We start from the raw sequence: 27549 nt of genomic DNA on the forward strand, positions 1-27549 counted from the left end.
TGTGTTTTAAAACACACACCATTGTGCCGTGACTCTAACTCGAGCAGGATGTGTCTAATGAGCTCTAAAAATATCTTGACGGAGACCTGCAACCTGCAGACACTCACGGACACAAAGACAGATGCACTTTTCTTCGGCATTATTGTGGTGAAACGAGAGAGAACAATTCAGATTCTGTGTGCTATGGCTATGTTTTATTTTTTTTGGTGGGTCCACTCATGAGAGACACGCCGACCAAATTTTTTTTGGTCAAACTCAATGCCACCAAAATCACCGTAAAATGACAGTTTCAAACCAAAATGGCAGACTTCCTCCATCTTTCAGCAAATTGGTTCTGGAGGCTTTTTTTGTGGGCCACCTCATGATAGACATGCTGACCAAATTTCATGTCGCAAAGTGAAACCAGCTTCAGGTGCAGTCTTATTTATTTATTCTTAATCCAGGGGCCACTACTGGGGCTATTTTCAAGGTCACATGACTCTAATTTGCGGCATGAATAATCAATTCCTAGTCTGCGCAATGCATGATTGTACTCACGTATCAATTTTGCGCCAAATTGACCAGTTCAAATCAATGCAACACCCCAACCTTTCTTATTGGGTTGACATGCAAAGGTAATTTCTCAGACCAGAGAACAAGGGTCCTGTTCACCTTTGGTGCCAGATGACAAAGCACCGGATTTCCCATGATGAGAAAATGTCAAGCCAAATTTTGCCAGTCTGCAAGAAAACGTGGAGACGGCAGGAATCTGCAAAGACATTTCCCCCTCGAGAGAACTGGGGGACTTTTTGTTCCGGAGAGAACTGTTGACAGCCCCTCTGGCCTCCCCCTCCATTTCCTTTCTGGACTCATGCCCCCACTTGACTCCATCCTAGCTGCTCCAAACATACATAGGTTGATATTTTGCACAAAAGATGTCAGAAACTACAATCAAGGTTGCTGCCTTTTAAATGAACCCTCCACACAAAGCTCCTTTTTTGGAAATCACCCAAGAGGCATTCCGGCGGCCGCTCGAGCCCCCTATTTCTCTTCCTCCCGTTGGCTGTGTGGTAAATTATGAATTCGCTGAGAGGGGAGGGGGGGGGGGGGCGAATGGCACAGTCACTCGGATACAAGACTTCTGTGTCTTTTTTTTCCCCTCATAGGAGCATGTGACCTCATCCTCTGTGAACACAATGTTACAATTTAATCTGTTGAAAAAATATAGTGATTCGATTTAGATGTAATGAAAAGACGATATTAGATTATGGCTGGACAAATGCACGAACAACATCCCCCCCCCCCCCCCCCATGTGCTAATATCCCTCCTGTGAGTCTTCTCCCCCTACGCGAGGAAGGTGTAGGGGGGCTATAACTCAGTAATTGGCCCATGGGGGTTGTGGGGGTCGGTGGTAATCAGATGACGTTTGGGAAAACGGATGCATATGAATGTCTCATGGGCCTCTTTTTGAGGTTTCTACTTTTGTCAGTGTGGAGCATTGAAGCTAGCATTGCTCCTACCCGCCCCGACTCTGCTTTAGTGGCAAGTGGTGAGCAATTCTTCAAAAGAAAAGAAAGCTTCCAAGGTGGTTTTTTTTTTTGCAACCCCCAGTTTAAAATTTCCTGTCAAACTAAAGACAACACAAAAAATACCAGAAAACAACCACACAGCTTTCCCTTTCAGCCAGCTAGCTTAATACTAACGCTGTTACCCTAATAGCAACAGATTCAACACAAATGAGAATATAACAGCGCTCAGTCGTGTGTTCTTCATCCTCTGCCAAGGATGACAAATATTAGTGTCGTACCGATGAGCTGAAAAGAGGTTGAGAATGATCATTCCCATCTGGATACACCAGATAACATGAGCGATATCATATGAGACAAGAAGCAGCAGTCAGTGGCAGGCATACGCTACAAAATGAAGCTTTAATCTAAATCCAGAGCGGTAAATCACATCACATTTCCCTTCAAATCCCAACTGCCTCTCAGTAACAAATAGGATGGAACGAGGACATTTTATAAAAAAAAACCCCAAAAAGGTTTCATGAATCAACAAAGCAAGTGTCATCCACCAGCGCGCACCTTTACACAATTTACATCTTGTTCAATAAGTTAACAGAGATCATGTCATCAGGCTGATCAACAGCGCCCAGAAATCGAATTATCTATTCGTATCGATTTTTTTAAAGGCACTCAACCTTCATCTTGACCAAGTAATCATAAAGGAGAACTAAAGAGAGAATGGCACATTCTTGTACAAAACAACATCAAGTCAGCAGTCCTATCAGGTGCACTCTTTGATCCGCAAGCTGCTCTGACACTTTTTTTTTTTGGGCCCCTTGTTACATTTCTAATACAAGAACAACTGCGCACCAAATGAGCGTGAAATCCATACATGACGGCTCCGCTTCGCAGAACGGAACTTTGTGCTTGTGGTGAAAAAAGTTTCATCGTGTACGTGGAATTGACGCTTCCTCGTGGATCCTGAGCAAAAACAACAACAATGGTAGTTCCCCCTTTTTTTTTTTTTTTTTTTTGCGGGGGGAGGTGGGGCGGATTGGCTAATGGCTCCCAAAAAGCCAATTTAATGTGGCATCCAGACAAAAAAAAAAATGCAAGGACAATTTCGAGTCTTCAGTGGACCTAGCATGCATGTTTTTGGAATGTGGGAGCTAAAAACCCCACGCGAGCACCCGGCTAGATTTGAACTCGAAACCTCAAAACTGCGAGGCAGACATGCTCACCGCTCGTGTGGCACTGCGGAGAGCCGTTGGGGCATTTTTTTGAGATCCTACTAGCGCGCGTATGCTCTTTGTTGTCACTTGTAAAAAAAAAAAAAGAATTAAATCCAGAACAACAAAGGCACACTAGTAAAACAACTCCGACAACAAAACAACCCCCCGCCCCCCACCGGTAAGGTAGTTGTACTAATGCCCAATCGACTAGTGCGCAGAAAATGTCAGACAATAATGGAAGTCAGTAGTGGGAAAAATATAGAGTCATTCTCCTAGTGTGCCAAAATATCATAGTCGTTTAAAAAAAAAAAGAATTTTTAAGATACAAGATGTCGTTCCACTAGTGCAAAGAAAATCTCAAACAGGAGAGGAAGGAAGGAGTGGGGAAAAATGTCACGAGTAAGATGAATTTGTTCTACTCATAAGATGTGGAAGAAAATTAGCATACAGTAGTGGAGGCTAGTCGTAAAAAAAAAAAAAAAAAAAAAAACACGAGTAAGATACTCATTCCAGTGCACCCTTGTTCGACTAGTTCACAAAGTGCCTATAGAAGTGGAAAGAAATTACTTTCGTAAGATGTATCTGGTCTACTAGTGCGCAGAAATGTCACACAACAGTGATATGGCTAAAGTCATTTTACAATCGTACGACGGAAATGCTGTGTAGCAATGGAAAGAAGTAGTGGGGGAAAAAAACTGTCAGGAAGGAGTGAGAAAAAAACCCCCACCAGGAATATAGTCATTCTACTAGTGCGGAGAAATGTTATCCGGTATGGAATAAAAGAATGAAGAAAATAAACCGTCGTGAGGAAGAGATAGTCCTGCTCTACTCGTATGCCGTAGTCGTTTGACTCGTGCGCAGGAATGTTACGCATTCGTGAAAAAAAAGTCAAGTAAATGAGTCATTCCACTAGTACATTTTTGTTTTTTTGTGGTCAATGTCGATTCCGATATATTTGGCAGAATAAAATTCCGATTATTCGTCCGATTGATTAAAAAAAAAAAGAATAAGACTAATAGAACTTACTTTTTGGTCCCTTAACGCTGAAAACATTTAAGATATGAATTACATCACTTTAGTGTTTAACTTTACAGCAGAGCGAGAAATCTGCCCCCCCCCCCCCACCCGAGGTAATGTTTGATCGTCCTTTGTTTTCGAGAGCAAATATCGGTTGATTATATCGGCCGGTTGGACCCTACGTTGTCTTACTCATGAAAACAAAGTTCATACTAGTACATGGGACAGTGCGACGCACTAGTAGGATCGTCAATAAGCGCGCAAACGTCCCTCCAAAAGCCACTGTGCTTCCTCCTCATCCCGATAGTCATCCGGGAGAGTTCGCGATTCCCGAAGCTCCTCCTCCCCGGCTTCCCTGGACAACTGAGAGTTCGTTAATGGCCACGTCGGCAACGTCTGTTAGGAAGATCGAGTAAGAGCACCCCAGTCATCGCTAGTCCCATGAGGGCGGCATGAATATTCGGTGCCGGGAGCGCAGCCACTTAATCGCAGCGTCCCAGATTAACGCGCAGAGTCCCGCTCTTGTGCAGCTCCCACAGCTGCACGAACTCTTCGGACATGGCGTGGAACCAGCGGAAGGGCTGCATGTCGTCGTAGTAGTGGTGGCTGATGGGTCGCTGGGCAAGGTCCGAGGGGAAGGGCCAGAAGCCGTAGACGCTCACCTCGTCGCACAGGCCAAGCGCCAGGCTGACTATGAATAGGCCCGTGGAGAGGCGCCGGGCGTGCACGCCGCGCGCCTTCCAGAACCGGCCCACGCTGCGCAGGAAGGCGGGGTTGGCGAAGAGCATGGTGAGGTCGGACGAGGAGTCGGCCAGCGCGTAGGTGGCCCGCAGCGACGGGTCGGTGCTGGGACGCATGGAGAACGCCGGCATGTAAACGAAGCCGGTCCCGTATGCTTTCATGCTGTCCACGAAGGCCTTGCGGGACCACAACAGGTTCTGGAATCTGAGGGGACAATTCATTAGGTACACCGGCGCAACCTAGTGGGGTGACGTCCTGCATCCAAATTGCGCGTGCGTACATAGACGATCAACTCGGTTACAATTTTACGTTCAACAAACGTTACAAAACTATTTGCAGGCTATTTAGTAGTAGAAGTATTTAGTAGTGTGCGTGCCATGCCAGTGTGTGTATGTGTGTGTCCACTTCAATTTATTCATTAAAATAATCTTTGATCTCCCTTTGTTTTGGATTTCATGTGACACTTGGATCATCTTGGGTCTGATGTGCGCTCACCTCTTCTCAATGATGCTCGGGTTGGCCGTCACCAGGTGGGTTTTGGTGCCAACATCCTCCACGTATTCCTTGGAGAGCGGCGGGAGGTTACACCTGCATCGGCCCAAAAATAAATATCATAATCACAATAATTAAACAACAATCCCTTGTGTTGCATGACATCAACATTCATATAAATGACAACTGAACATGCGCCACGACTGGTTTGGGTGAGTCATGCATACTGAGTCGTTAGGTCACACTCGCACGACTTGTTGGGCCAGGGTTTTTCTTGGCTGAAGTTGAAGCATGGGAGGTACGGTTCTAACCGGCACGAGTACTAAGCATGACCTCATTGGAATGTTTCAGTCTTATCACGAGATGCCATCATTTGGTTTAATTCGGACGCGGCAACGTTTTTATTTGATTATTAAATTGGCGTGGCTACGCAAAGTAACCGCCGCCGCGCTGGGTTTCAGTCAAATAACTGGAGCAGCGAGTCGAACCGGAGTTTCTCCACCGGCAAAGTCCATCAACGGTTTGGAAGACGGCGGCGGGAGTCACCTCATGACAAAGTCGGCCCGGTCGATGTCACGGCCGCACTGGCTGTGCCGGAGGATGCCGCCGTTGCCCACCACTGCACACTTCTTCAGGGGGAGCGACAGAGGGATAGACTGCGGGAGAGTAGAGGGGAAAACAATGAATGAACAATAAATGATACCAAATTGATTTCATTGAATTCATTTTTGGGTTAATTGAAAGTTTTATTTTCACAGTGGTCTGCCTTGTTTAACAATTAGGTAGGATTCTGGACAAAAAGTAATACCTGTATACGTTAAGTTGCGTTCGTGTACAAACACTTTTGTAGAAATGTGGGCAAATTTTTTTTTGAGACATTGGTGTGTTTTGGTTGGTTAAATGCAAACTGACAGTTCCACAAACACACACCTGGAAGTACAGGTTCTTGTAGTGCCTGATGAAGTGTGTGTATGTGATCATTTTCCTGGAATGTTTATGACATGACAACATCCTCACACTTGTGGCTGCCAAGTATGTACACACTGTTTTAAATATGGAGTAGTCTTTAAAAAATAAAATAACGTCAACAGACTCCAGCTGAAGCAAAAAAACGAAACACAACAAAGCTGGGCCTAGCAACTAGCTTAGCACCTTAGCGTAAACCAAACAAATTAGCAAACTAAAACTACCGCTTGAGTGAAGGTTCTCTCGATTTTTTTGATTTTTTTTAAACCAAAAAAGCAAAAAAAAAAACTAGACTACGTGAACTAATTAGCATAACATGTTTTTTTTTTAAAAAAAAGCAGCATTAAAGCATTTTCTGTGGTATTCTGCAAAACCTTCCACCCTGCAGTCAACAGCAACTACTGTACAAAACTCCAGTTGGATGGACACTTTGAACCAACCAGTCTTGAGGTTTGCTTTCGTTAGCTAATGCCCAAATACGATAAGAGCGCTTGGAATGGACGCTCATCTGTGCTGTGAGCATTAAATTGCAGCTCTTGAGGAAGGAAAAAAATAACAAAACAGCCTGAGTGTGCATATAAAGTAGCAAAACAGGCCTGTAAATGAAGCACTAAAAATAGACGCATGGCGCAAAGTCACGCTGTAAAGCAGAAAAATGCGCAATGGAATGGGGGGGGGGGGTATGTAAATGAGGCGCTCTCTGCTCCCGGAAACATTCCTCAGAGCTCTTGCAACGGTTCCTCATGTGTGTGCCTTTTTTGTTTTTGTTTTTTAATGTGGAGAAAAGCTACAACTCCTTGCAATTGATATTCCAAAACAACAGGGGGCAGTGTCCTTTTTTTTTTTAACAATTTGGGAATGCTACAGAAATAGCATGCTAATTTATTAAAATAAAAAAATAAAATAAAAACACATGCAAGTTTTTACACTCTTTGCCATGTTAACTGTGAAGTGCTGCAAAATAAATGGAAAATAGTGCCATTTAAACTTATGATACTGCTCTGCTTTTGTACAATTTCCTCCTCAACCTTCTAATAGCCCCCAGCCTTACCTCTCAAAGGTTCAGCATGGCCACTCTGCTTCTATTATGCCTTTTTCTATTCACCTCCCCCTTCATGAATGTGCATGCGCAGCTCGCGCCTGCAAATTAGGGTCAGATATTCATCTCATCTCATCCCCCACTCGCCTTCCCCTCCAGCAGGATATTAACGCGGCGCTCCAAGGCCCTGGTCATTATCTGGATTATTAGAGCAAGCCCAAAACACCTCCAAAAGAAGGAAGCCTAATTTGGTTTAAAAACATAAAACAAAAAACAAAACATCCGTATCATAGACCCACAGCAGCGTGCACGAAAAAACAAAAACAGTCCCCGCCTCTTCTTTGCTCACCTGCACAAACAACGAGTGGGTCTCGTTGTTGACCGTGTGCGAGTGGTAGAACTCGCCGTCGTACCACAGCACCTTGCCCACCGGCGCGTTCTCCTTGGTCAGCGCGAACAGATGTTGCGGGTCGCAGCAGTCGCTCAGCAGTTTCCTGGGAGAAGCAAACCAAAACCGGCTCACGTGTTGCCATTGAATGCAACTCCAAAAATATTTGGGGTTCTAATGCAAATATATACGTGCACACGCGTATTCGATACAATACGCACCTACAAACATAATGTAACAGTGTATATATATACTGTATACAGTTGAAAGCAGTGTAAAACATTCAGTCAGATTTGTGTTGATGCAATTTTTCTGCTACTATGTGACACCGGCGCTTCAGTGAAATGAATTAGACATTTTCCTTTTCAAATTAAGAGCACATATTTGGTCAAATGAAAGAACTAGTGGACTGATGCCAATTTTGCACATTGCAAATTACAATTGGTACACAGTCTCTATTGACACAGTGTCTGTGCCTGTGTGTACGCGCGCTTGTGCGTACCTGTAAAGGTCGATGCCAGTCTGGTTCTTCTTCCACACGTGGCCCTGCTGCCTCAGCACCTCTTCCACTATGTCCTTGTCCCGGGGCACCCGGTACACGGGGAATACGTAGTACCAGCCAAGCACCAGCACGCACAGGGCGGCCCACGCCGACAGCTTGGCCCGGTAGCACCACCGCATCAACATCCTCCCCGCTTTGTCTGTCTCCCCACGCCGCCTGTCAGGCGTTTATAACGAGCGGAGCGCTGGAACGGAGCCTCCGCCTCATGCCGAACACACGCGGGGCGGAGTGTGGCAGTCAGGGGCGGACGGGTCGGGTCGGGTCGGACCGGGTCGGGCGCTACGCCGGTTGCCTTGCCGGACCGGTTTTGATCGATGGCAGTTCCGCTCAAACCGCAACGCGCGTCGTTTGCGAACCAAATGCGGGCTTTGCCTGCTTCGCCATCGTTGCAAGAGGGGCCCGTCTGTGGTCTCTCTCAGCGGGTGTACCGCCAGATCTCCGACCGCAACGCAGGCGCTCCTTACGCCGCGGCTCTCCTACTCGTCATGCGGCCTCTCGTGGGGCCTCCGCGGGACGACTACATTGAATCTCCCCTCGAGTGCGGACCCCCTTTTTTGCAAGGGAGGTGCACTGACAGACCAGGTGCACTGCCAGGCAGGAAGTGGTGGGATATAATTCAAAATAAAAGACGTCAGGAATCGCTGGCGGTATAGATTTGAAAATAAAGGCAAATACGGTTTCAGACCAACTTGTAAAACAAGCGCTTTCGACCAGTACTCATGTTTTCTTCCTTTTGTGACTTATTAGGCATGTACGGAAGAGGATTAGGGCCAATGAAGAAAGAAAAAATAAGGTTGGCAAGATTCTCACTTTATACTCAGTAAAAGTCAGAATTCTCACTTTAAAGTCTGAGTTCTGAGACTAAAGTGAGAATGGAATCTCAGAATTCTGACTTTAAAGGGAGGATTCTGACTATTACTGAGATTAAAGTGAGGATCTTGCCAACCTTATTTTTTCTTTCTTCGTTGGCCCTAATCCTCTTCCGTACTACGGAAGAGGTTTTTGTGTTAATTGAAGAACGGTATTATCTCCGAAATAAAGTAATTTTGTGGACAGCTGGATCAATTTCTGTGGAATTTTACCACAGGCTTGACTTAAAGCCAGTTGGCACGTATTTACTATGTTTTTAGATAAAAGCGTTATCTTTTTTCAGTCACAGAATTCAACGTGGTTAAGAGCATGCTCATCAATTTTTTAAAATAGTGGAATAACTCGTCTACAGGCGGTCTGTTTAAGCCTGCTGTTTTAAGAATTATGATTTTTGGGGGGGATTGAAGAAGTCATGTACAGACCTCTGCATATTCGCAATTTAGCGTTCAGCAATTCAACTAATACAATTTTGCCCCACTAGTAACACGTAGTCGTCTTACTCGTATGCAGAAATGTGAAAACCGCGTTCCAAGTAAGTTGACGTACACACGGTAAAATATGAAGCCGAAGGAATGTTTTATTGTGAAATATCTGGTTTAACTTTCGGTTTAGTTATTGCGAACCTGACGGACTAAATGGCAGGTGCTCTGCTTCCACCTGCTGGCCAATTTGAGTACTGACACATCAGCACAGCTTTGTAGCTTTCTGAGCTGACTATTCCGATTCCATTCGTTTTTTAAAATTAATTCGTCATATTTTCAAGTAATCCATTCAAAAACACACGTACACATAAACATCATTTATTCAACGATTTGACTTTTTTTTAAATGGTTTTAAATCCAATCCAAGTCAATTTGTGGCCATTAAAACTAACGTGGTATTAAAAAAAACAATGGCAGACAATGACAAGAAAGTTGTGACATCATCTGCTCTTTTTGCGAGCGCATGTGCGGAGTTGGGTTGCATCAGGAATAGCGCGTCCACCTGCTGAGGATCACTGAAGAGCAGTGACAGAACACTCGGGATGGATGGATGGATGGACGGACAGACAGATGATGATCCTTCCTGTATTTTGCTGATCTCCCACTCTTTATTTTCCCCTCATTTGCATAAACAAGAGCCAAAAATGTGTCAACAACATGTGCTGTAGTAGCCGAGGCTCATCATGATTTATTCTTCCACTTTCTTCCCCACTGTGGCAGCGGTGTCAGTGCAGGTCAGATGTCAGGCCTGGGCCCGTGCCAGCACATTCTTGCTGGACCAGACGCTTTATCTCACCGTCCGCTGGCTCATATAAAGGCACACATTGTCTGAGGGGGTCCACTGTCCCTGGCCGTTCAACTCCGAGAGCACTCCAGAGGCAGCCTTCTTCAATGTAAGGACTCAATTATTTTTTTTTTGGGGGGGGGTGTTAATATTTTGTGAATTATGCATGACTGATACTGTATATCAGAGATATACAAACTTATATATGTTTTAAACTAACATGCTCAAATCAAATTCCATGTGCGGTCGGTCAACATATTCGAGTGCAGTTAAACATATTTAATATTAGTTTGCGACTCTACTTTCAAATCAAACTAATGACGGTTGCCTCATCCTTATTCATACCTCATTCCGTTTTTTTTTTTTTTTTTAGATGCAGACCAGAACAGCGATCAATGCCAAGTGGGATAAGGTGAGTATTTACGCACCGCTAATTCTACATGTCAGGGAAAAGGGCACACGGCGTCCTTGTTGTGGACATACGTCAAATTACCGGTTTGAGCTAATCTGCCCCCAGCCCTAACAGCCCCCTCCCCATTGTTATCAGCATCCACATGAGCGAACAGCCTATTAATATAACTTTTTATCTTTTCACATTCCGGTCGACTTGCAGTTCAGCATGTGTGGTTTGGCCATATATGACATGGGCTGCTGTTAGAAGTGCTGGTGAGCAAAAGAGGGGCATGTAAAAGTGACAGAAAATCGCTAGTGTTCAAGTGTTTCTTTAGATGTATTCCGTCAGAATTTCGAGGTGATAAACGTCTCCAAAGTTATGAATTGTAACTGAGTTTTGTTTTTTTAATATGCATATCTGACAGAAGTGCATTTTGAAGACCCCGAATTTGGCTCTTCTGCTTTTGGTGGGGGCATTTTTGACAGAAACAAGTTAAAACCTTTTTATTAATTGATTTCTTTTAACAGCATTTTGTCTATTTTTGAGCTGGGGGAGGTGCAAATATCATCTTGTGGTACAAAACAGGTACCACTTCATGTTTCTTACCATGCAAACATGACCCTCATGACCCTAGCCCGAATCCTAATTTTTATTGACATTTATTTTGTGTCTGTTATTAATGCGTTTACTGTCTTTACTTTTGACATTAATCCATCCAATTTCCGAACCGCTTGATCCTCACTAGGGTCGCGGGGGGTGCTGGAGCCTATCCCAGCTGTCTTCGGGCAGTAGGCAGGGGACACCCTGAATCGGTTGCCAGCCAATCGCAGGGCACACAGAGACGAACAACCATCCACACTCACATTCACACCTAGGGACAATTTAGAGCGTTCAATCAGCCTGCCATGCATGTTTTTGGAATGTGGGAGGAAACCGGAGTACCCGGAGAAAACCCACGCAGGCCCGGGGAGAACATGCAAACTCCACACAGGGAGGCCGAAGCTGGAATCGAACCCGGTACCTCTGCACTGTGAAGTCGACGTGCTAACCACTGGACTACCGGGCCGCCCTTTTTGACATTAATTTTAATTTTATTTTAAAATATAAAGAAAACTAAAAATGGTAAACGTGTTCTTGTTATTTTCTTTTTTACATTTTATTGTGTGTATTTTTTTTGACCTGTTCAAATATTTTCTGAGCAATTTCTGCATTTCATTAATATCGTTTATTTAAATGTTTTTTATTCAGCAATTGTATATTTAGCAATTATTAATTTACTTCAGTAATAATATTTGAAAATATATACATTAATAAAAATGAAATACTCATATCATTTAATGTGTAACTTGTGTATTTTTAAAAAATTAAAGAATTTACTGTTTTATTCTTCATAATTTGCATCATTAGTAAGGTTTGTTTATGATAGTATATGATTTTTGTGCAGCCGAAGTCAAAGATCACGGCTTCCCGCAAGCTCTCCTTAAAGGTGAGTCCTTCGCCATATGACGACATCGTGACCTTTTGATTGACGTGCCCTTCCGTCCAATCAGATGCTCCTCCTGACGAGAGCCTGCGATGATCTGGAGAACGAGAGGCTGGAGCGAGAGGAGGAGAAAGTGCGCTACCTGGAGGAGAAGCTGCCTCCTCTGCAGCTCTCCGGGTTGTCGCTGGACGAGCTTCAGGTACGTCAGTGGGGGGAATAAAAGACCCAAAGAACCGTCTTGAAATTGTTCCCGCCTACTCAGGACCTGTGCAAGCAGCTGCACTCCAAGATCGACGTGGTGGATGAGGAGAGATACGACTGTGAATACAAAGTCGGCAAGCACAACATCGACGTGAGTTTCTTTTTTTTCTTCCGAGTCTGGTGTCTAGTTGTAATTTACAAAGAATAAAATAGGCAGGAATCCATGAATTGCTTCGTGAAATGCTAGTGCCACCTAGTGGCAGAAAAAAATAGCTCGACACAAATCTATGACTCAGCGTTCAAACAACTTTATGAATTACTATAAAATGACTTTATCAATGAACTAAAATAACCATATTGGTATTAGGTTAACATATTTGTCCAGTTAAATATTATTTAAAAATAATCATTAAAAACTTGTTATACTGCCCCACGGTGGCCAAGGTATGCGCATTACACAAACAATGACTGTCGTGTAGATCCGTGAGCTGAAACTGAAGGTGCAGGACCTGGGGGGCAAGTTCAAAAAGCCCGCCCTGAGGAAGGTGAGGGTGTCCGCCGACGAGATGATGAGGGCCCTCCTGGGCTCCAAGCACAAAGGCTCCATGGACCTCCGCGCCAACCTCAAGTCGGTCAAGAAGGAAGATGTCAAACAGGATAAGGTATGACCCCCCACCCCCTGCACTCCAATGATCCCTCACACATTCACATTACGGATCTCCCTCTTCCCCGTCCAGGTGCTCACGAGCGAAGTGGGCGACTGGCGTAAGAACGTGGAAGCCATGTCGGGTATGGAGGGCCGCAAGAAGATGTTTGACACCGGCGGCGCTGCCCAGTGAAGATGATTCCCAAGATGGGGTCCCGAGGTGGAAAACGTAGTAATTAGCCTTCATGTTTGATGGACACTTTTTAAACTAACAACAAATTTGACACAGGTTCCCTTTTGTATTGTTCACCGGCCAGTTAAAAGGGAAATAAATTATTTTCTTTTTTTTTGTCATTTGAAAGAGAGTTCATCATGTTTTATGTGCAAGCTTCCAAGAGACACACATTTACATTTCAAAGCAAATATACTGTACATATATATATATTTTATATCAACTGCATTTTTCTCCGCTGTGAGGCCCCGGACGCAGATGGTGAGCACCTGGGCTGCGTATTTTTAACCGCTGACTTTGTCTTTGGAAGGCACCATACATTACACACATGTTTCCCCATCTCCGTGCTCACCGGGTTGGCTGGCTTTTGTCCATACAGCCTTCGTCATCCCAAGTATGACGGCCACATCGGTAGTAGCCTTTGAATATCCGCTTACGAAGCATCCCAGCATCTCCTCGTAAAAGTATGGATGAGAGAGGGGGGGGGGGGGGCGCTCGCGTCCCGTCTGCCCTTGTGTGTTACCCCTCGCTAAGCCGGTCATGACAGTCTCGCCTATATATAAGTACAGCTGTCACATAGAACAAATGCTCCAGATGTGCAAAACACAAATGGTGCCGTGCTGGAGGCTCATCCAGAGATGACGGACGCATGCCAAGCGTGGCAAAAGCGAGGCTATTCTCAATGAGCCACTAGATGACAGCAGAGATCCACCCGAGTCGGAACTGAAAAGTAGCCTCCAAATCAAACTCTTGATTATCATCTTTTCATGAGAAACAAAGCGTCTATTCACCGCTGCAAGGGGCTGACAATACTGGAAGCGGGGTAGTGGGCAACTGCTGATTAGAACCCCCGTGACTGGACGCCTCGGGCTCAGTTTATGCATGAGATAATGTTGTGTTTGCAGCGGCCACGTGCTCTGTCAAAATATCCTCTTAGGCTGCAGGGTGATTTTTTTTTTCTTCCGTAAAGTATTTATGTTATATACCTTTGAATGTGATCACAGTAGCCTGGCAACTCGTGTTTTTTTTAATTTTTTTTTATGTTCAAGACCAACAACGATTTGTGTAAAACCAGTCCATGTCACCAGGGCATCCGTAATAGGAGTCCGTGATTAATAGTCCCTTTGCTTAAGGTCTGACCTTGCGGAGCTGATTTATTCGGGTTTTACGCCGACTCCTCAAACTTTGCTGCCACGCTCCGCCCACACGGTATGACGAAAATCCTAATTCTTGACATTTTAGCATCGTCCATCTGTCTATTGTGGTTTAAAATTCGAAGCAGTCGATCAATTTTGAAAGGGCACTGCTTCAAAGCAAAATGGCAGCCTCCCCTAGTGTGGAGTTGTTGTTTTTTTGTTTTGTTTTGTTTTAATGGGTCTCCTCATGATAGACAAGTCTACCAAATTTCATGTTGCTCAGCGAAACTTGTTTGTGGTCTGAATTATCAAATAATTCTGTGGGCGAGCACTCGCCTGTTGGACTCATCCTAAAATGGTGCTGGCTCCCTCTAGTGGTCAGTGAAAGAATATCACTGTCAAAAATGCAGTGGGTTGTATTTAACTTATGAGTACATTTGAATTTGATCTTTAGAAACTGTTTAAAATTTTATTCAACTCATATGTGCAATCTTAATTGAATTATTATTGAAGTATTAAAAAATACAACATTTAAGTAGAGTTTTAATGTTATACTGACAATAAATACGCCACTGTATTTTAATGTTGCTCATGTAGAGCTAAATATGTGTGTATATATATATATATATATATATATATATATATATATCTTTTTTTTTTTTATAAATCCTGGATTAGTTGGTCCATTTTCTTTTACATCAGGGTTTGTTTTGCATGTAAAAGAAAGATCCACGGGGATTAATACTGTGTCTGATTGTTATTGAAATGCATTCAAGCAGGTCATGCAAAAGCAGAAATAACAGAAATGGGTCAAAATGGTGATTCCCCCACTCTTCCCCTGCGCGCCTACGCCGTGACGTCATTGGTCGCCCATGACCACTCCCCCTCACTCCACCGATGCCGACACTCCCACCCCCCACCTTCCTTGCCCATCCGAGAAAGAGCGAGACGACACAATCCCAGCGTCAGTCTCCCGGATCTGCCTCCTCCTCCGTCGACGCAGCCGAAAGAGAGCGCCGGCACCGCGGCCACACCTCCCCCCGCCGCCAGTGATGGAGAGCCTGCTGGATAACCCCATGAAAGCCGTGCTGTACCTCAAGGAGCTCACCACCATCGTGCAGAATCAGCAGAGCCTCATCCAGACGCAGCGGCAGCGCATCGACGAGCTGGAGCGCAAGGTGGAGGACCTGATCGGCGAGAACCGACAACTGCGGGACCCCCATCAGTACGTGCAGCATCAGCACCGCCACCACCACCACCACCCGACGCCCCAACCACAGCCGCAGCCGCCGGCCTCCCAGCCGCACGCCCACCCGCATCAGCACCACAACAAGGCTGCGAGCGGCCAGCATCAGCATCACCATCAGCAGCAGCGTTCCTCCTCCCCTCCTCCTGCGGCTCCTCCCGCCGCGACCCCCGCGCCGGCGCCGCACCACCACCACCACCACCACCACCCGCAGCATCTGCAGCTGGTTCCCGCCGCCTCGCAACCGAGCCCGCAAGCCGGACAGGCCAGCCCGGAGACGGCCGAGGAGGGGAAGAGGAGCCCCTGCTGCAAGTCGCTGGTCCCGCAGACCCCCACCACCACGCTGTGCCGCTCTGTGGGACTGGCCAGGAAAACGGAGTGAGTACAATGCAAGCGTTGTAGGAACAGTTTCAAATGACCTTCGCACTTTGATCTATCAAACTCAAACTAATGCACTCAAAAGTAAATGACACCACACGACAAGTTAAAGCTTCATTCCAAACGTACGACCCGTGCGGCGACGTCGGTCACCCCGGCTGTCCGCGGCTTAATCAATGAATGCTTAATGGCTATTGATTTTTAAGACCACGGCCCGATTTTTTTTTTCTTGATTGCTGCTAAATGAGTGCAATCGAAGTGCCTTTTCACACATGATTCAGCATTTTCACACTCATAATCCATCATTGTTGTCAGATTATTATCACATATGGCCTTCATATCATCGGTGACACAAACCGTGTGTTCAAATATGGTCAGTTTCATATTTTTGACAAATCATTACTCGTGGTCTGGTCCCACGTCGTTTGTAACTTTGTGACCCTTTTTAAAGTGTCGAAAATAACTCGAGAACAAATCGGTTCGCTGTCGCGGACACTCGTGTTGTAAAACTCCACCTTTTCCTCACTCTACGGGAGCCGTGCGGCATTATGACGCCTGTAGATTGAAAATCTGGATTTTTCTTTTTTTTTTTGGGACAATCACGAGTGAACAAAGTTCTGAGAGAGTCTGTTTTAGGGAAAATGGATTGCTGTCAAATTTGAATCAATTTAAAATCAATGTTAAAATATAACAAAAGCATTTTGGTACATGATAGCAATCGTGGCAAGGGTAAGCACCAGTATGGCATCAAATCCACGTTAGAGCTTGTTCGCCCGCCGCCGTGAACTCAAGGTCACCAGCTTGGCCGCCGAGCTCCATCTGCTCCCCTCGGCTGCATTGTTTGGTCATCCTGATTGATTCGCGAAGACGTGATTCCGTAAACGTGCACCGTCGTGGAGCGCGAGGGAAATGAAGCGAAGGCTGAGACATGGATGCGAGTTGACGAGCGAGGTAATCGTGGTTGAACTTTAGATGACATCACATAAGCAAGCACCAACAGGAGCCCGGGTGACGTTTGATGGGCCAAGCGGGATATAAACAAGAAGGTTACCGCGGCAACTGACTTTGAGGGGCTGTGTTTGGGAGAAGATCACCCAGATGTGTCACGCAGATGCAACCTGGGTGGAAAGGAATTGAATTTTTTTGACAGATGCCTCAACCTGATATCAATCCTCAGGACGGTGCGGGATCGGCTCATCGCTGGGATTTTTTTTTTCTCTTGCTCATTTGCTTGATTAAAAAAAAAAAAAGGAGAGGGCGGATAATCTATTTGGCAGGCAGTAAATGAAAAATGAAATGCTCGTGCACGTCATACACCTTCCTCATCTCACGCTTTGATGAAGGCAACTCGCGAGGGACTACAGCCTCCTCAAAAATCAACCCCCCCCCCCCAAAAAATGGGACCGTGCGGAAAATAGCGCTCAATATGATTGTACTTCATAAGCAAAAATAAGGAAATAATGGTGATGTGAATAGACTGTAAAAAGGTTATCTGGCGTGCTGATTTGGCCACAAGAGGGCAGCATAGTTGAGACAAATAAAGACGAGTTTCACCCTTAAAGTGACTCAGTAAGCTGCAGTAAAATCAGCAATAATAGCTAGATTTTATGTTTAGTTTAACAGTTAACTTCAACTCTGGGGGTGGCATTACACAAGTCAAAGTCTCTTTTTTTCAAGTGTGTGTTCTTCCAATGCCAAATCCATCCAAACGTACCCGAGCCACCTGCCACCCGGCATTTTATTCCCTCCCCCCGAGGCCTCCGTTTCCCTGCAAGCATGTCATCTCGCAGGCCTCTGCTCCCTCGCCGGTCCCCTCGAGGACCAAAGTGGAGAGATGCGTGGCAATTAGAGGCGGCGAAAACAACAGCGTGTCGTGCATACTGAGCGGCCCCGCTGAGTTCCTGCTGCTGGATCCTGCCGGGTCTTCTTGTTTCGAGTCACTTTAGATCAAGACCAGCGTGTCAGTCATATTCATGGGCGCTTTTGGTATGATGTAGTATTATGGGGCCACTCTGAACCCCCCCCCCCCCCAAATACAATAAAATACAGTGAAATAAAATCCACAATGCTATTGGAAAGTATTTTATATATTATTTAATGGCAAAAAATGGGGAGGGAAATGTGCACGTATTGTAAGACTCAAGTTGCTCTGAAAAAAAAAATCTTACTTGCATTATGGAGGAAAAAAAGATTTGCACGTATTTAATGGAAATTTTAATACATCAAAAAGGAAATGTAAAGAAATTTTAAAAGACTGTCAATATTTGATCCGTTTTCCATTTTTGAGAAAAAAGGTGTACATTATTCCCCAAAAGTAATATTGCCTTAAAAAAAACAGTCGTACATTTTGCAAAAAAAATTAAATTTAAAAAAATCACACGTTTATCTCAAACCCATAAAAGACACAAATACTTGGTTTATTCAAGCGCCACAAATTTCCCACTCAGCCAATCGCAGCCTTCCACTCATGACAGAAAATGACTTTGCTCAGTTTCTTTGCGACCTGGACGTCGTCATGCCTCAAAGGAACGAAGGCAAGTTGTGTGTAAAAATCAATAGCGTTCTGCTTTATTCCCCGTAAAACACGAGCGTGTATGGAGGGGTTGGAGGGGGACTGAGATAGATTGCCAGCTGATAGATGGGAAGGGTCCGGGGATGCGTGTGGAGTGTTCCAATCTATCCCTTCCATCTCTGCCTTCTCAGCATTAACACTCCGAAAGTCAAACGTTCATTCCTGCAAAGCTGCACTTTTATTTGAGGGTCCCCTCCTCTCTTCGGACGGAATGGGAATCACATCAGGGCTGCTGGTCATGACCGGGGTGACTCAGCGCCGCTGGAATCCAAATCACACATTATCACATGCGGGTGCTTTGAAATTGCTTCCGTTTTCAGCTGTGCGGACAAAGGCCGCCGGCGGGATGTGAGCAAGTTGGGCCAAGACATCCCTGGGCCAGCTCTATTAATGAAACGTCCCGTAGAACGGCGTGACTCACAGTGATCAGCGGATCGGTTAAAGCGTGCCTTCTCCGGAACAATCCTTGAATTGGATGGAAAAACGCCCCTCCTCCCATCTGTCGTGGAGATTTCACTCCCTGGAAGCTTAGCGTTGGAAATCCTTTGGACAATTCCGTTGTTTTGCATCCAATTAACTGAGGAAAACATGCAATCGCAATTCCTCAACTGACACGTTGAAGTCGAGCGACGGAGACAACTGCTGGCAAGCCGTCCTCATCCTCGGAGAAGGAGATTTGCCCGGTAAACGTCGGAATGCTTCAGAGAGAAATGACTCATTTTTCTCTTTACAGAGCTGCACGGCTCAAATTCAGAGCAGTAAGCAATTTTTAAAGTTCATCGACCTGATGATGGGAACGCAAATAACCACACCCTTCATTAGTAGACAGACAATGTAAAAATACTTGCAGGCGTCTGTTCTTTATCTTCCGCAAAGAATGACTAATTTTACAGTAGCGAACATGTACACATTGTGCGTTATAGCGGCGCAAGTGGCCCGAGGAAAGGCCAGGTATGGTTAGCTCCACCAAGGAGCGCTATGCTCTTTGCTGTCTACCTTCCTAGCGCAATGGAGGCAAGCAAAACAGGCATGTCGAGTCTAATCAACCTCTAATGCATCAACATTGATTAGTTTTAATTGGATTGAACGTGACCAAAAACAAAGTGAGGATGCAACTAATTAGCTCGCTGGACTGATCATTATCTCTCCTAAGGATCTTTTGCCTCGGCTACAGTACATAGGTTGAGTTAGCCATCCTTCAAAATCAACAGTCAGATAAATAATCCCCAAGTGGGTAAGAATTGCATTCCCCAAACTTCACTGCAATAAATCAGTGGCTGTCCGTGGACGGTGAATGAACTCCAAGAAGTAGTCTGGTCCATTCCCCGAGCTCCCCACGCTCTGGCTTTCTTTAAATGCCAGTTCTGTTTCTCTTCGCTCTTGAAAAAGTCTTTCAAGTTTTTATTTTCCTGTGAGAGCGGAGTTGGGTTGTTGAGGAGAGTAAAAAAATTGGACTGAGGATGCTTGTTTGATGTTGAGGGTGATGACATGATGTGCTACGATTTTTTTAAACTTCATAAAAAATAAGAAATGATGATGTTTTAAAAAACTTATTTTTGTTATATAGGAATCTAAATTTTCGGGATAAGGGGAATGTTTCAAATTCTGAGTAGTTCGTGGTTTGATTGGTAATGCCTCATGTAAGCATTTTCAAGTATAAAACAAAGCACTAATGAATCTTGCAACAAACATAATTTGTTGGCACTTCATTTAAGAGCATGAAAGATATTTTCGCCTTTTACTCACGTTTATTGACGAGTGTATCACTGTTTACAGAGTAGGCTAGCTGCTAATGCTTAATTAACATGAGTGAGATAACGCCGCTGTGTCATCACAAATATTTGTAAATTGTTAAAAAAAATAATCATTTGTAAATAAACTGCTTGCTAATTTTCAATGTTTGTCACTTTAGCTTCTTATTTTTTAATAATATTATCATGTATTATTTAAAAAATATTATAATTAAGGCGCGTTGATAGATTTGTAATGTCTGCCTTGCAACCCGGAAGTCGGAAGTGCGCCTCTGCGCTCACATCCGCAATTTCAGGTATTTTCTCTTCTTCTCGCACTTCTAAAGCCTGTAAGATACGTATATTGTTTTATTGTCGTTAAAGTTTAATGTAATTGTATTCAATATTTTTCCACATTGGACAGTGGTTTAATCGAATAATTCGTCACGACTCGTAGGCTAGCTGCTAAAGATGCTGACTCACGGCAATGCTAATTAAAACGTCAATTAAAATGCTAAACTGCGAGCCAAATCCTTAGTTTTTTATGCGACCGCTCCCTTATTATTTTTATTAGTTCCATAAGACAACTAAAGTCGAAAAAGTATGAGTTGAAACAGAGCTCTATCATTTTTGTACAATGCATTTCTTATTTTAGAGCTCAATAGAATAATGTGCTCTGTCAAGGATAACTGTGCCGACCTTGAACCCTTTTCTTTCTTTCTTTCTATCTTTTTTAAGGACAAAAGACACATATTTCTGGCGCTTTTAAGCTTGCTCTTTGTCCATCAGACTCAGTCTCTTGAGAGCAAAGCACTGACGCAAAGCTTTCAAGTCTTTTTTAAGATGTCTCTATTTGTGTGTGTGTGTGTGTCTGTGTTTTGCTATTAGGATGAACTGAGAGATGTCTTTGGAAGGCCTGGCGCAATCCCCCGACACATACCTGCCCCACCGCCATGTATTTCTCTCCCTTTTGGCACATCCTCATTCATTAGGGAGCACTATTTAACCAGATTCTCATCAGCGGAATTGACATCTGAGAAGCGAATGGCGTGTAACAAACGCGCTAATTGCCTTTCAGAGGTCGAGCTGACACAAACATGGCACTAAATGTCATTCTCACCCTGCTTTTTCTGTTGTGTGTGTGTGTGATGTGTGTCACCGTTTAGGGGCCTCATGAGCGGAGAAAACGGTGACTATTGATACAGCAGCGAGCCGCGCGGAAACACATTAGTTATGGGAGGTTAAAGCAACGCAGTGGGAGCGAGCTGCTCAGATTAGGCCCCCCCGCGTCCTCTCTCCTCCTCTGAATACACGACTGAGTTTTGAGGTTTCGCTGTCCAGGAGACAGCGAGGAGGGACAGGAAGCGGGGTCGAGCATTGATCAAGCGTGTGTGTGTGTGTGTGTGTGTGTGTGTGTGTGTGTGTAGAGAGAGGCAAATATGTCTTTGCATAGATATAGACATTAAGTAAATGTGTAGAATACAAAACACTTACAGTATGCATACTTTTGTAGGTTGTACAGCAAATCCTCCAGCGGTCAAACACAACTTTGGACCAAAATGATTCCATCGCAATGATGCTTTATGTGGCATTCTAGGGTTGAAACGATTAATCGAATAACTGAAATAATTTGGGGGGGGAAATGTGTAACTGAAATGTCTGCCTTGAAGCTTCACAAGAATCACTTGTTTCGGTTTTCCCCTCACACGTACTAATGACTGCACTACAGTCTCATTTTCTGACACCCACGCCGCTCACCGGACCAGGCCACGTCTTTGCATTTTCTTTGTGAGATTAATTAGTGTATGTAATGTATACAGTATTTCAAGACTTGCCCAAGTCGTCAACTTCGTGTTGAACCTAAAGATTTCCTCAAAAATAAGTGACGGTCCAAAGTAGCACAATAATTCCCTAACCGAAAAGTGTCTAGACTGTTTGTAAATTGAAGGATGTTGCTCCTATTCCACCACTGGCAACAACCTTTATTTATCTTCTTTGGAGAAGACAAAACGTCCCAGTAGCTCATTCTCTTTAGTTTTTTTCGTCTCAGCGAAAAGCAGAAAGTCTTTGTCTGTCACCATGGCGACGCCGTCCCATCTCCTTCGTCTGAATCCTCGTTTCTGCTCTCTTTTATTTACCCAGCAACCAAACGGTGCTCCATCAGTTCTGCTGCCCGGCCCCGGAGGCTCCCGAGGGCGAGACGTCGTCCGCCTGTGTCCCCGGGTAAGACGCTTGTGTTGCCCTTGCACCACGCGCGGAAAAACAAACCCGTGTCTTAGATGTACTCGCAACTAGTCGTCATGTTTGGAAAATGACACAACTAGCCCCGGGTACTCTGCTGAAGTGGTTTGTGTAATTTTTTTAACTGAGTGATTCATCCGACCAAAAAGCATCGATCGCAATTGAGCTCCTCGCTGCACCAAAATTATTATTATATTTTTCTCTCTCTTGTCAGAGCTAGCCGATAGGCTAATGCTGGCTTATCAGGACAAGCATCCGCCCTGAAACGATATGAACCGCTTATCGAGATCGAACTTGCAAACCACCTCAAAGCAGGACTTTCCCCGGGCCAAGTCCTTTTTTTCTGTTGTTGTTGTTTTATGATCATATCTTGTCCCCCTCCCCCTTTCTTCCAAATGCTGTTTTATTGTTGATTTCCGCCTTGTTGTCCGTGATTTCACGCATCATCACAACCCCCCCCCCCCACCCGCTCCCACTCGCTCCTCCCTCCCACACACACACTCCCAAAGCGCCGCACCTCATCTCGTCCATTATGCGTCCATGCTCACGCCATGCGGGCCTTTTGTCTGTCCACTGTGGTCACGTTGAGTGTCCGATTTATTGTTATTTTTCAACCACCACAAATAATATTTGTGCAATGGGGGGGGCGTGGCCATTGATGTGTGTGCTGCGTGTGTGTTTGTAGGGCGGGTTCTCATGCTGGAAAGTGGTGGTGAGCACATGTAATGCATCTGTGTTCATGTGGAGGCACAGAAAAAAAATGTTGCATGCTTTTTTTTTTTTGCTTGGCAGTGGTTAGAATGTAGCTCCTTGTCTTATGTGTGCGTCAGTGGATGTGGCATACTTGACATACCGGGAAGATAAAGTACTTTTCAATTGTTCTTCGGTGTTTTACGCCCTCACAGATATAGTCGCACGTTCACCAATTTCAGAAATGTTGCAGTGATTTTATTCATTTATTTTTTTTTAAACGTCTTAATCAAAATCATTGTCGAACGGTCATAAGGAAGTCTTATGTCACTCACACAATTCATGGCTTCAATATTCGATACAAATAAGATTGGGGAACAATTTGGAAAAAAAAGGATTTTAATGCTGATTAAAACTAAAAGGGCCTCCCCCCTTCCCACCACCTCAGCCAATCAGGAGTGGGGATGTTGCCATCTTCCTCATGGGCTCATCCAGTCAGCTGTTTAAAAATGGCCTCAGGGAGCCGCGTTGGCCTGAATTCGTATTGAAACCCTCAGCAATGAGTCACTCTTAATTAGTCCGCTTATGAGCAGCCCGAGGCTCGCTTTGACCAACCCGCACATTTCATCGCCGGCATCAGAAAGGTGCTCATCACATCTGAAGGTTTCTCTTCCCTCTCCATTCCGCAGCTTATCGCCACCTTGTTACGTGAGCCCCAAAAGGAGGAGGAGGGGGCGGTGGGTTTGAACACAGAAGACATTTCATAAAAGCGTAACGTTTTGATGACTTTGCGGCAGCATCTCCCGCGTGCGTGCGCTGCATCTTCCCTGCCTCCGAATCAGCAGTTTTAACCTTTTTGCTGCCTCAACTCGTATTGCGCTTTACAGCAACATTTTTTCATAGTTTGCGAGATTAAAAAGCAAGAATCGTTTGGACAACATTGTGCCATGTTGTGTCAGATTTTTTTTTTTAAGTCTCACTATAAAGTATGTTATGTATTCTAAAAAAAATGTACAATCACAAATATTCTGCAAATTTCCTCCTCACTCGTGCTAATCCTTTCAATTCTCCCTCCAGCAGTGTTGAATAGTAAACACTATCATGTGCAGGCTCCGCTGTAATAGCTTTGCAAAAAAAATCCTTTAATAAAGCCAAATGCAGCTCAGGGGCTCCTCCCTTGTGCTGCCAGGCTGGAGAATAAACACATCAGTCCCGTTGACTGTCTTCTGGGATGATACTCTGCACGGCATAGTCAACAGTTACGGTCGAAGCCAATGTCATTACGTGGCATCTTATTCGTCTCTCGGGGGTACTTGGAACAATTTCGCAGGCACCGTCAATGCCTCGGCGACGCTGCCGCGGTACAATGCCCCGGGTGTGAGGGTGAGCGTTTTGTGCATGCGAGGGAGAAGAAAGCAACCATAAAAGAAAGTTTTGTTCTTTTCAAGTGCCCGCAGACCCACAATTGCTGTGCTCTGAGGGTGCCAATTTAGGTGACGACCCGCATTTTGAATAGCCGAGCATTTGGAGGCCTCGCCTGTTGACGGAGCGGTAAAACCTGAAAATGTAGCAGGGAGGAGACCTTTTTAATGACGTACAAATGATCCATACGGTCTCTCTGTGCTTCTTGTTTGGCTTTACAAGATTTTTTGTTTGTTTTTGCAGGAAAATCAGACGCCTTCTACCCGTTTAGCTTTGTGATTCCTCACATTGTCCTTTGTAGCCCCAAAGTATACGTACGTCGTCCGAAGCTACAGCCGGGCCTGAAATGGTAGTTCGGGGAGAAAAAAAAAAAACAAGCGCTGACAAGCCGTTATTCGGCTATAATGACTCGGAGGAGGAGTGTGCCATTGAGATCACAGAAGTGAAGAGAAACGGGGCTGCAATGAGTAATGGAGTAATTTGATTGCAAAAAGAGCAAAATCTCTGCCTCGAATCTTTGATGAAGATAAAAGTACAATGTGTACCACAACAGCAAGAACGTATTGATTTTAGCTTATTTAATGAGGCGTATCGCCACGCGACCGTATCCTGCTGCGATCTCGATCCTTTTATTGAGTAAAACAAACACATGGTAAGCACCTTGGTACTCCCCATTGATTCACTCGGCACGTTAACAGCCAACGCTACGTTCTCATTCACTGACACCCATGTCACTCACCAGCCCAGGCTCCACCTTCTAAAGCCATTCACATGAAGTCACAGATACAACAGTAATAATGCGATACATATGTTTTTTTTCCCCACTACCCGATTAGTCAGTGGGGACAAAATATGAGCAACAGCTTTGCATTGTGCTGCGCAATTCGCTCTGTTTCCTTGTTCTTCCGAAAATAAATAAAAAGCGCCTGTGCGACATGAACGTGCACCCTGTAACCTGGGACGCTGTCCACTGTAGTTACCGCTGTCATCGAAAGGGTATAAAAAAAAAGCAGCCGGCGTCCTTTTTATTTTTTTCTTTGATTCTTTTTTTTTTTTTGGGGCCGTGTCACGCTTTTGACACCAAGTGCCTAACCGCTGCGCGTTTTTTTCCCCCCTGTGCTGAGTCATGCTTGCAGCATCACTCTGTCACTCCAGGTGTCGCCTCGGCTTTGGCTCAGCCTGTCATCCCGAATTATCTGTTACGGACGCCAGGGAAGAAGAGCCGCAGTGGGAGGGGAAAATGTAAAAAGAATGAAAATGAATATTAATAGGAGCAACGCGAGCGCAGTGTGGGTAGGGGGCCGCATGCTTGTTTGTTGGAGCCGTCCCCATGCAACCACTGTTGAAGCACGCGTTAGCCGGGAGCTTTAACTTGTAAGATGGGAATACCGAGCTCCAAGACGGGGGGTGACGGCGTACGCAGGTGCGCAAACAAAACAAAAAGCACGAGCTTCCTGGTGCCCGAATAAATCTTATTTCTAGCAGCTGGTGCACATACACAGCTGCGCTTTCTGGCGTTTTACTCGACAACAGGGAGAAATATGCACATGCATTAGGAACCTCCCCAGTCTTTTGCCGGCTGCTATAGATTAAATCTTAAAACACAGATTCACTCTTATTTTTTTACGGCTACTTTGCTAAAGAGTGTTATTTACGAGGTCGCCCGAGCGAGTTATTGATCAGCGTCTCCGTCACGGAGCCATCGTTTTTATGATTCATCGCACGAGATGGCTACTGCTGATTTTCGCGCTCTGGGTTACCGTTTTTCTCGTTCTAAAAATCTGATGACCTACAGTGTTGGCTTTTCGCGAACGCGGTGTGTGCGCGCCTTTTTTTTTTTTTTTTTTTTTTACAAAAACAAGAGAGGTCGACAGCAGGTTAGGTGACTCATCGCCGGAATCGATGCTGCGAAGGGAAAAAAAGTTTACCCCCGTGTACGCTCGAGGCACGATAAGGTCTTTGAGAAGACGCAGAGATGAAGTAAGACAAAAAAACTTGGTGGCTTATTTCCTCGACGAGCCTTCAATAGAGGTCATTTTTGCACACATTTATCATTTGCCTTCTGCGACTGCCGCCCCCACTACCTTCGGTTCCGTGTCTTGTTTCAAAGCAAAGTGATAATACAATACCAGAGAGAGAGAGTGGAACAAGGACTACTTTCCTATCGGAGTCTATGAGTACGTTCCACTGCGGTCCGATGGAATATTTTCCCGGCCTGGTTTGCCGTCCTTCCCGTTCTTGGCGCTTCAAACGGAGTCAAGGCCGGGCCGGGCAAGTACGTCGCCATCTCTGAGCGTACGAGCAAAGAGATGCCTTATGAATACAGAAGCTTCCTCTCTGCATGAGTCATTCGCAGCGAGGGGCAGGAGATACTGTACATAAGAGGGGTATGGGAGAAGCGATTTAGTCCAAGCGACAAGACGCAGCTTCAAAATAAACCCAATTCACGTCTCGGAATCAAAAGCAAGCGCGATTGTATTGCAAGTCAGGCGCTCGGAGGCCAGCGCGCTCGTCCGTCTTCGCCCTCGTCGGCCCCCTCCGACACGCGGAGGCGCTAAATCTTCCTTCCGGAGCGGCGGACGTGAAGGATGGACGGCGGGGGGCTTGACAGCGCCCGTGAAGAGAATACGGGGCCGGGCAAACCGAACGCTCGGTGCTGACTTTCCAGCCAAGGCGTGTAAATAAGCACGCATGTGGCGCATCTCGCTGCGGCCGCTTTCAGTTTGCACGCTCGGTGATTCGTTTCGCCCCTTTCACGCTGACCGGCCTTTTTTATTATTATTATTATTATTTTTTAAAAGATTTTATTTATTCCCTGAGGAAAATGAGGTTGTCACGGCGGCAATATTCACAACATATAAACTAAGACAGGAGCAGCCAACCAAGTGAAAAAGAAAATGGAAGGAAATTGAAATCGAAGAAAGAAAGAAAAAGAAGCCGAGAGGTGTTCCCTGGAACAGCATTACGTAATTAGAAGTTTCTCTCTTGCACAACCAGCCACTTCGAAAACGGCAGGGCTTCATTTGAAAAGACAACAAGTCGACATATAGCAGGCTACCCTGTCAAAAAGACTTCTTTGGATCCCGCCCAAATCTACCGTGTCTATTTTTTGCTCACCTG

General features: G+C 45.1%; 3 protein-coding genes across 5 annotated transcripts in view; 2 read left to right on the plus strand and 1 right to left on the minus strand.

The window, feature by feature from the left end:
• Positions 1 to 1889: 1889 nt before the first annotated feature.
• Positions 1890 to 8525, minus strand: st8sia1 (ST8 alpha-N-acetyl-neuraminide alpha-2,8-sialyltransferase 1). Its single transcript, XM_086103181.1, has 5 exons — positions 7863 to 8525; positions 7322 to 7466; positions 5514 to 5623; positions 4971 to 5063; positions 1890 to 4679 (listed from the first exon to the last, which is right to left on the minus strand). The coding sequence occupies exons 1-5, from the start codon at positions 8045 to 8047 to the stop codon at positions 4217 to 4219; spliced, it is 996 nt and encodes a 331-aa protein (XP_085959307.1). The 5' UTR covers positions 8048 to 8525; the 3' UTR covers positions 1890 to 4216.
• Positions 8526 to 10037: 1512 nt separating this feature from the next.
• LOC147186175 (troponin I, slow skeletal muscle-like) lies at positions 10038 to 13143 on the plus strand. Its single transcript, XM_086103183.1, has 7 exons — positions 10038 to 10167; positions 10432 to 10470; positions 11897 to 11938; positions 12003 to 12134; positions 12198 to 12287; positions 12616 to 12798; positions 12874 to 13143. The coding sequence occupies exons 2-7, from the start codon at positions 10432 to 10434 to the stop codon at positions 12973 to 12975; spliced, it is 588 nt and encodes a 195-aa protein (XP_085959309.1). The 5' UTR covers positions 10038 to 10167; the 3' UTR covers positions 12976 to 13143.
• Positions 13144 to 15099: 1956 nt separating this feature from the next.
• The window catches only part of iqsec3a (IQ motif and Sec7 domain ArfGEF 3a), a 34688-nt gene continuing 22238 nt past the window's right edge, over positions 15100 to 27549 (plus strand). For all 3 annotated transcript variants that reach the window (XM_086103457.1, XM_086103458.1, XM_086103460.1), the window contains exons 1-2: positions 15100 to 15774; positions 22219 to 22299. In XM_086103457.1, the coding sequence (XP_085959583.1) occupies positions 15203 to 15774; positions 22219 to 22299 (653 nt within the window). In that variant the 5' untranslated portion in view covers positions 15100 to 15202. The remainder of the gene's footprint in view (positions 15775 to 22218; positions 22300 to 27549) is intronic.

Source organism: Hippocampus guttulatus, chromosome 22 (assembly GCF_054856545.1).
Source record: "Hippocampus guttulatus isolate MCC_2025c chromosome 22, RoL_Hgut_1.0, whole genome shotgun sequence".
NCBI classification, from domain to species: Eukaryota; Metazoa; Chordata; class Actinopteri; order Syngnathiformes; family Syngnathidae; genus Hippocampus; species Hippocampus guttulatus.

Excerpts from the sequence above, each read along its gene's own strand:
- LOC147186175 (XM_086103183.1), top strand. The coding sequence starts at position 10,432 with ATGCAGACCAGAACAGCGATCAATGCCAAGTGGGATAAG. Across the intron at positions 10,471-11,896 it reads TCAATGCCAAGTGGGATAAG|CCGAAGTCAAAGATCACGGC; the intron begins GTGAGTATTTAC and ends ATTTTTGTGCAG. Across the intron at positions 12,135-12,197 it reads TGTCGCTGGACGAGCTTCAG|GACCTGTGCAAGCAGCTGCA; the intron begins GTACGTCAGTGG and ends CCGCCTACTCAG.
- st8sia1 (XM_086103181.1), bottom strand. The coding sequence starts at position 8,047 with ATGTTGATGCGGTGGTGCTACCGGGCCAAGCTGTCGGCGTGGGCCGCC. Across the intron at positions 7,467-7,862 it reads ACTGGCATCGACCTTTACAG|GAAACTGCTGAGCGACTGCT; the intron begins GTACGCACAAGC and ends TGCTTCTCCCAG. Across the intron at positions 5,624-7,321 it reads CCCACTCGTTGTTTGTGCAG|TCTATCCCTCTGTCGCTCCC; the intron begins GTGAGCAAAGAA and ends ACTCTCCCGCAG.